The sequence below is a fragment of the Trematomus bernacchii genome, unplaced genomic scaffold (assembly GCF_902827165.1).
Source record: "Trematomus bernacchii unplaced genomic scaffold, fTreBer1.1, whole genome shotgun sequence".
Lineage (NCBI taxonomy): Eukaryota > Metazoa > Chordata > Actinopteri > Perciformes > Nototheniidae > Trematomus > Trematomus bernacchii.
In genome coordinates, this window is record NW_022987582.1 from 1,852,778 (window position 1) to 1,861,612 (window position 8,835).

The 8,835-nt window shown below is 40.5% G+C and overlaps 1 protein-coding gene across 5 annotated transcripts; it reads right to left on the reverse strand.

The window, feature by feature from the left end:
• Positions 1-864: 864 nt before the first annotated feature.
• flad1 (flavin adenine dinucleotide synthetase 1) lies at positions 865-7,857 on the reverse strand. Of its 5 annotated transcripts, none has more exons than XM_034128170.1 (11): positions 7,739-7,855; positions 6,369-6,457; positions 5,948-6,116; positions 5,059-5,436; positions 4,295-4,408; positions 3,947-4,214; positions 2,998-3,145; positions 2,568-2,666; positions 2,197-2,386; positions 1,368-1,441; positions 865-1,271 (listed from the first exon to the last, which is right to left on the reverse strand). In XM_034128170.1, exons 2-11 carry the CDS (start codon positions 6,374-6,376, stop codon positions 1,136-1,138), a joined length of 1,584 nt encoding a protein of 527 aa, XP_033984061.1. In that variant the 5' UTR covers positions 6,377-6,457; positions 7,739-7,855; the 3' UTR covers positions 865-1,135. The 5 variants fall into 5 exon arrangements, with proteins under 5 accessions (XP_033984061.1, XP_033984062.1, XP_033984063.1 ...); XM_034128171.1 differs by lacking the exon at positions 7,739-7,855 and adding an exon at positions 7,480-7,524; XM_034128172.1 differs by lacking the exon at positions 7,739-7,855 and adding an exon at positions 7,353-7,445.
• Between the last annotated feature and the right edge of the window lie 978 nt (positions 7,858-8,835).

The window sequence follows — 8,835 nt, forward strand, 5'->3', positions numbered from 1 at the left end:
TACATTATACTTATAAAGGCTGCCCTTTAAGTTGAAAAAGGGGAGCAACTCCGACACATTGTAAGTCTCTATGACTTTAATTTTCTTCCACTCGAACATCATTCCAGACAATGTCCCGGTGTTTTTACCGCACCAGCAAAACACACACACCATTACATTTCTGCTGTTATTATGAAGCCTCTGCTCATTGTCTCTTTTATTACTGTTATTATTAATAAATCAAGCAAGCCGTGAAGCCCGGACAGATAAGTTAGGAGGGTATGGGGGCCGGGATGGAGGAGGTAATTGTCGGTGTAACAGTGTGTGCTACCCCGCGGTGGCCTCGTAAGCGACCCGCTTTATTAGATCGGCCGGTATCGATCCGCGCTCCGCCGCGTTGACTAATCTCCAGGCGGGGAGAGAGAGAGCGGATCGATGGGCCTGGATTCAATCATGTCTGAAAACAGAGAAGGTAATTTATTGTAATCACGTGTGCTAAATGGAGAAAAAGTGAGAACAACGCGCCCGTGAGGTGCTCAAAGAGAACTGCAGCATCAGGGTGGAGGTTTTCCAGAGAAGAGATGCTCCATTAAATAACTTGTAGTGTGTAAATATGGATATTCAGCAAGACACAGAGGAGTCAATAAGAGACTGACAGTTGACCTTCAGTTCTCTACATGCTGCTGCAAACTGGGTTTTCTCACCTTGACAGAAAATGTGTTCACAATACTGATACATTTTTTAGAGCCTGTCTTTCTTGTATTCAATTTAGAAATAAGACAAATGGATTCATGAATAAGAAAAACCAAGAGCAATATTGAAAGCCCTGCACACACCACTCTCTATATGAGAGACTCCTCTTAAAATAGAGACATGACAATGGAAAATGATGACAAAGACTGATGTTTTATTGAAGAGCTCAGAGAGCCATCACTTAAGGCTGAAACTCACATGTATAAACAAATAGCAGACGCACATAGACTTCTTTAACAATTTCATTCTGATGGTATTCCGCAAATATTCACATGAATACTTTATAGAAAGGTCCATGTTGAGTTTTGTGTGTGTGTGTGTGTGTGTGTGTGTGTGTAGGGGTTGATACAATATCTGAAAACCTTCCTCAGCAACAGGTGAAACAGTGCAAAGTGTGACTACATCAGAGGCGGGAGTTTCGCTCCTCTTCTTCGTTCTCCAGGAGGTAGGCCGCCCTGTATCGCGTCACCCCCCTCTCATCCACCATCTGGAGGGAGGCATTGCGACAGCTGTTGTCCATACTGCCCAGAGAAGTGTACCTGCAGGTCCGACAGAGACATTTAACAGAGGATTGTACACTTCTGCTGTGAATAATGGAGGATGCAGAAAGGGGTACAGGTTGAATGTGTTCTCACCCTTTATCATAGAGAATACAGTAGGGAACATATAACGTCCTCATGAACGACCAGATGTCACGATAAGTCCAGTCCTGAGGAGTGTTGAAAGACATTTCATTGGTTTGTGATTGATTCATGATTTGTTCAAAGAAATGACTATAGCCACTCCAAAAGAATGTGCCATTTCTAAATAAATAAGCAAATCTAAAAGGAGAAAACATATTTGTGTTCAATATTTGTTGAGAATTTCTCACAGAGGTGTTTATTCACACATGCTTTGGGGGGGGGGGGGGTTGTAATGGATATCATTACAGGTGTATCTGTTATTTGTGGCGAAGGTGGCAAAAATATTCATAGAATCTTTTAAAGCCTCACAAACGTGCCATTACTGCAGGGCTGTTGAATCGCATTAAGCTGAGCAGGTGGTGTGATATTTTGTTCAGCCTGTGGATCTGCACTCTGAAACTTCAGTCAAGATGACAAATAACATTAAGTGTAACAAGGGGAAATTGCTTGGCTGGAGCAGTGAAAACAGATTTGTATTACCAGTCAAAAAGCAGTTTTCCTGCAGCACTATATACACTAACTTGAAGAATGGAGGGACACTGAAAGACTGATTGTTTTTTTATTTTTATAATAAATGTCTGCAGATGCTCTTAAGATAAGGGCAATGTATATTTTTCATTTAAATGCGTTAGCTGATATTGTTTTTAGTGGATTCTCCTAGACCCTGGTGCATGATATGAATGCATGATAAAAAATAGTGAATATCTAATAAGAGAAAAAATACCAGGACATAATGAAACCTTATATCTATGTAACATATGTATATGTGTGTGAGTCTCACTAGTAATGGGTTGACTCTCATGTAGTTGGGCCAGCCGGGGTCAGTGGGACACATGGCTGTGAGTGTGTGTGAGTAGGGGTCAGTCCTCCTGGTCCCCATCAGGACGGCCTTCAGCTCCGGCCTCCTCTCCTGCACCTCGCTCAGCGCCTGCCGAATACTGCCCTCCACTGAGATGATCTCCAAGTCATATCTACAGGACACACATGGCAAAATAATGACCTGCTGTAGTGCAACATGGAGGATTAGGACACGTTTTTTGACCAGAGACACAACTATTAAGACTTGTAACAGCTGCTGACTCCTATTTATAATATACAACAACCAGCTGAAAAGTCTTTAACAGTGTAAAATAGTGGAGATTGATGGTTCACCTTTTTATTGTGTCCTGAAGGAATCTCTCCATCTCTGGGAATGGAGAGACGATACGGATATACAGAGCTTTCAACTTGTCTTTACCATCTGGAAAACGCCTGAGAGTGGCAGGAGGAGAAAAATGGGTCATTCAAAAAAAGCCACAGAAAGAGATTAGATGTTTATCGTTATCACTATCTGCCACGACATTTCTAATACAGGTCAAGAAAAGTCCAAACACTCAGTCTCAGTCCAGTAGCTGCTAAACTCATTTTCTTCTTCATTACTTCTAGCAGTGATGCCCCCCTGAGTAGAAGTGGTATCATTATGTTTTTAATTTGACTCTCTGTTTCATCTCATCTCTCTGAGGTGATTTGTTTTGTCCTGATTAAATCTTCCCTGCCCCTAAACGTTCTAATTGTCTCACCCCGTCCTCTCCCCTCCTGTTACCGTTTCAGCGCTGCGTGGTAGAGATGGAGCAGCGCCGTGCAGTCTTTGCCTCCGTTGAAGCCGGCGCAGACCTCCTCTGTGGAATACTGATCCAGAGCAGCCTCTATCGTTTTCAGTGCACACATAACTTTGTCACCCAGTGGTGTGCCTGTGGGGAATTCAATCAAATGTGACGTCAACGTTTTACAGTTTCAATATAATGCATCCCTTGGTCTTATGTAAAATTCTAAATAAAACCCTGTTTGTCCTTTGTCTCATCATATTAATTCTATTTTCTTTCCTCTAATATAGTTTTAATACTCGCTCTGATTTTACAGCGATAATTACTTTAATAATTTTGCTTCATTTATTGGTCCCAATGCCTGTGTTAAGTATAAGAGTTCTCTGCAATATTCACTTTATATTAACTTAACTTAGTTTTACAATCACCCTCCACCAGAGGTGGGAAGTAGTGGAGTACAAATACTTCGTTACTGTACTGAAGTACATTTTTATGGTATCAGTACTTTACTCCACTATTTATTTTTCTGACGACTTTTTACTTTTACTTCTTACATTTTTAACACAAATACCTGTACTTTCTACTTCTTACATTTTCAAAACAGGCTCGTTACTTTAGTTTTAATCTGTGTTTGGTGGCGTGATCTTTATTATTTAGAGTCATTGCGTGCCTATTGATTTGAACACGATCCGTGTATCCATAATTTCCTGGTCTTCTATAAAGGGAGGTCAGTTACTCTTTTCAAACAGTTGGTAGTTATGGGTACTTTTTACTTAAGTACATTTCGAAGCCCATACTTCTTTAGTTTTACTTGAGTAAAGAAGTTTAGTCAGTACTTCTACTTTTACCAGAGTATTTTTAAACACGAGTATCTGTACTTCTACTTGAGTAAAGGATGTGTGCACTTTTGCCATCTCTGCGCCCCACCACCCTCTGTCTCCCCCTCACCGCTGTTGGCCAGCGCGTACACCTCAGTCGTGGCGATGGACACCGGGTCAGTGACTAAGGGCACCACGGTCCCCTTGGGCAGCTCGTCCAGCAGCTGTGTCCGCGCTTTGTCCACCTCCTCCTGGCTGTCTGAGTCCAGGACCAGCCGGACTCTGTGATAGTTGCCCAACCAATCAGGGTAGGAGCCCAGAGCCACCTTCCGGCTCCAACTAGCCTGCAGTCTGGTCAGCACATTGGCAATCTCTGCTTCATCTGCGTCCACAAACACCTAAAAGCAAAGATCTTTAGTTCCAATACACAGTGTTCAGGTGGATTTGTATGTATTGATGAGTACGGTCATGGTGTTACCTCGCGAGTGTGAAAGATTGTCCCTGAACCAGCAAAGAGGTGCTCCAGCCCATTGAAGGCCCTCTCCATCAGAGAGGGAATCCCAGGAAAGATATACACGTTACGCACACTGACCTGGGAAAAGATATTGTGTTATTACCTAAAGTGTGTGTAAATGTAGTTGGTGCAAACAATTGTGTGGCTACTTCAATTTATTATTGGCACTAGGTAATCACTGATTTGACTTTACATCTAGAAAAGTTCATGTTTGTGCATCTCTCCGTCAAACTGTTCAGTAAATATAATTATAAATATACTACTTAACCAGTAGTAGTCCTATAGTCTTTTTATTATTAACGAAAAAGCTAGATGCAAAACAAACATAAACAGGTGTGTATTCCTTATATTTCTGTTTAAATGTTTGCCCCTTGTAAGAAGCTGCTTTTAAGTCCTGCAACTCTGCTAAGTGGTTGATGTTGCAATATGTCTGAAACACAACCCCAGAACAGAATTGAACAGACTGTGAATAAACAACTTCCTGAAAGTTGTCAACTAAACAAAATGTATCTGCACTAAAAAAATCCAACTGATAAGTTAAAACACAGCACAGCAGATACATGGGATATCAGTTATAACGAAAGGGCTCTGGGTGTCAGTCAGCAGGTGGAGGGTGATGATGATACTCTGTACCTAATTGAGTGTTTTATGACAGCATGATCCTACTTCAAAGATCTCAGATTGATGGAAGAACTAAGCTAATCCCCCTTCATCCGGCCTTCACTCACCAGTGGGTAGCGCAGCAGTTGTCCAGTCTGAGGGTCAGTTCCATAGTTGAGATTGGCCGAGCGAGGCACCATGGCCAGCTTCATAGCAGCATTGTTCTTATCTGTTACACCAAAAAATTCCTCAACCAATCGGGTGAGCTCAGGGTGGGCATACAACTCTTCTTCGAACGCCAGGGCAACACTCTCAAAGGTGACATCGTCATGCGTCGGGCCTATGCCCCCTGAAGTGATGAGGTGCGTATATTTAGAAGAAAGGAGGGACACCTCGTTGGCAATGACCTCCTGTACATCTGGTATTACTGAGATGCGCTGCACAGACACCCCGAGCCTCCTTAGTGCTCGAGTCAGAAAGGCACTGTTTGTGTCCCGTGTGTGACCCTGGGAGACAAAAAGCACAAGAAGAGACACTCAGTAAGTTTCAATACAGTGTTTCCACTAAAACATTACAAAGGCTTATCAATGACTTTAAGGTTTAAATTCAATTCAATGTCTAACAGTGAGTATGTTTTGAGGCTAAGACTGACACTGGACGGAATCAAAGTCTTCATGTTTAAATCATGATAATGTCATGTCAAGAAACCGTGGTGAACTTGTCATTTAAACAAAGAATACAGCAGCCACATCAAATAAACATCACAGGGATTTCCTGGGGATATACAATGTGGATCCTGGACTGCATAGCGGTCCAGAGAGCTGAGGCATACTGATGAATAAGGGTGTCATGTTAGTATGTTTATATTAATAATATTATACTCTCAAAAGTGCACATTTTATTGAGATTTTTTTTTAATCCAACAGCTTTCAAGGATTCTCAGTGGGATACTACCAATCATATGAATACAGTTCAGTCGCACAAATCACAAGTAAGTATCCAACAACACTATATTACCTTGAGAATCTCATCTCCAATGATGAGAATGGCTGCAGTGGGAGCGTCCCCATTGGCTTCAGAAAAAGAACTAGATCCATGGGGGTTTGTTGACATGGTTGCTTTGGAGAGTTGAGCTGCCAATCTCCTCACACGCACCACTGTTCTACTCAGATTGGGAAAAGCAAAGCTAGAAGACAAAGAGAAAATGCTTACAACACTGTTCAATACACATGTTTACTTAATGCATGTGTAGTGTGGTTTGCTCTATTTGCCATCTGAACATAGCCATAAATCTCCCTGGTAATAAGCAACGCCATTTTGTCGTAGCCTACAGTAAAATACAATTTAACTTCAATTTTCAATAATCTGTCTCTGTATACTTTTAGATGCTTTTGTGATCAACTATTGTGTTATAAGTAGAGTTCATTTCGAATCTTACGTCAACATGAAGATTCAATATGGAGTATCCCAAAATATTTCAGTTCAGGCCCTCTTCTCCATCATAACTTGTCTCCTACCAGGGAGTATCTTGGAGCAGACATGTGAAAGAGCAGATTTGTAAAAAAGGAAGGTAAGACAAAGGGGGAAAAAGAAGAATCTGTAAGCGTTTTGTCAACTTTAGCAGCAAAAACACGAAACGACTGCTAATAATTCAATGTTAGTTGATGCACTGACTAATGTCAACAAGTTGAAAAATTATGAGTCACAATTACTATATTACACATAGTTTAGTACAACTTATATATTTGCGAGGAAAGATTTATAATTGTATAACAGGTCTAACTGTAGCCTGATTTCAATAATATGATGTAGTTGGAAGACAGTTCAGTTTCCTGATATGCATCAAAGACACGGATACACCTTCATACTGATAGCCCAGCTATAAACTGGTGACATTGCAAGTTTTGGTCTGTCTATAAGTTGTCTGAGGCAAATGTGAAGGGTTGACAAATAAGGCTGAACATGCCGATAGGAGTGAAGGAAAAACAATCTTGCGAAGAAATGCATTGGCTTGTGGATATAGAAAAGAGAGGAGTTTGACTGGTTAAATGGACAGGTGCCAACTGTGTTCAGCGGTCAAGAGGTGACAGTAACGCATCAGAGTCGGTGCGAGAAAACTTTCCCTCTGTATGTAAAAATGTAGCCTTCATGTTCTTTGTACACTATGGAAAGGCTTTGCAGAAGCATGCTAATGTCTAACATATATGCACATTATGATGCGTAACACTGAATTTACGTAACAAAATAGTTCAATCAATGTCATGCACGTTTATGACAAACTACACACATAATGGCAAATATACTTCAATGACAAATCTTAGCTAACTATAAAAGTGCCATATCTCCTTGCTAGCTTACTTATTAACCCATTATTGTTTTAGTTACTAGCAACAAGCAAGCAAAAGCGTTCAGGTACACTTACATACTGTAGTAGCTTATGTCCTGACTCTACTGCAGATTTCTCTGCCCTACCATAGAGCCTATAAAGAAACAAGCAATGTTGTGTCTATTATTTGTGAAACCTTATAATTAAACCCGAGGAAACTTACTCCTGAGCCGCATCTGACCTCATTACGTATCCGACAGTTTGTGGCTACATGTCACTCAAAAAGCATACCGTTAGCCGTCCAATCATATCTAAGGAAGGGTTTCCGTGAGGACTGAGAGCCAATCAGGTTTGAGAAGGTCCCTCTTAAGGGCCAGCCTTATTTTATCAACACGGAAGTAACTGAAAGATGCAAGAGTCCGTGAAGACGATGCGGAGAAATATATGTCGTTGGGCAAAAGTAAATAAGATAATCAGCTTACCTTATATTAAAGATACTAACGACGACTCATTTATCTGTGAGTTGATAACATCTGCACTCGGATAGCATGCTGCTAACTGCTGCCAAGACTTCTTCGACTTCTTCTCTTCTGCTCAATAAAAAAAAGGGACTCTTCTGCCTCTGCTGGCTGGAGAGCAGATAACTTGAGATTGATACTGACCGTCTAAAACTTGACTATAGGGGTCGCATTGGCATTACTTATACATAGGTCTGAAACTGTATCAGTATGGTCTGAAACCACAAGTCTGCATTTTGAAATAAAGTGGATCGCTTAACTTCCACAGCACTGTCCGGCCGGAGAATACATTGATAATTGAAGATACATTATGAATAATACAAAAAAAGTAAACACCATGGGTGCATGTTAGCAGGGCTAGATGAGTTATAGTGTTAATCAAAAGCCAATTTAATTAAAGTATTAACCAGTTATTGGCATTTGTATTATTTATTGTATGGCTTTCACAGTCACTCAAATAGTGTATAATGTGGTGACTAAGCTATATGGTTTGAACTAGCATAGAAAGACACAATTATGCAATAGTTCAACCGTTTTTTTCTATTCCATATTAGTGAGTGTAGGCCTTTATCTTCCATATCTAAACACTCTAAAACATTTTCAACTAAAACAACTAGCTATAATTTAATCTGCATAAAGGTATAATTTACTGCAAAACTGTTACATTAGACTGCGTTAGTTTAAGCTTGGTTTAGGTCTACCTCATGAACTACTAGGCCTAATATTTAAAATAATAATAATAATAATAATAATTGTATGATAGGTTAAAAGCCTCATACTAACACATTCACCCAATAACATTTTAAGGGCTTCAGTACACTTTGAACCACTATGGTATTGGGATGATGATAATACTGTGATTATTAAAACAATTAAATTGTCTTCTTGTGGTAATCTAAGCACGAAAACGAAATTTCGCATGTGGTTCTTATTAAAGGTAAGTCTCTGCTTTTGGCTCAGTCTGGGTTTTCTACATTTGCGCAATGTACACTGAATGGGCCAGGTGCAAAACAGGCAACACACACACACACACACACACACACACACACACACACACACAC

Coding starts and splice junctions, on each gene's coding strand:
- flad1 (XM_034128169.1), bottom strand. CDS start 7,502: ATGAGGTCAGATGCGGCTCAGGA. Junction 6,117..7,479: donor AGGTCAGATGCGGCTCAGGA/GTAAGTTTCCTC, acceptor TTTGTCTTCTAG/CTTTGCTTTTCCCAATCTGA. Junction 1,442..2,196: donor TGAGAGTCAACCCATTACTA/GTGAGACTCACA, acceptor AACACTCCTCAG/GACTGGACTTATCGTGACAT.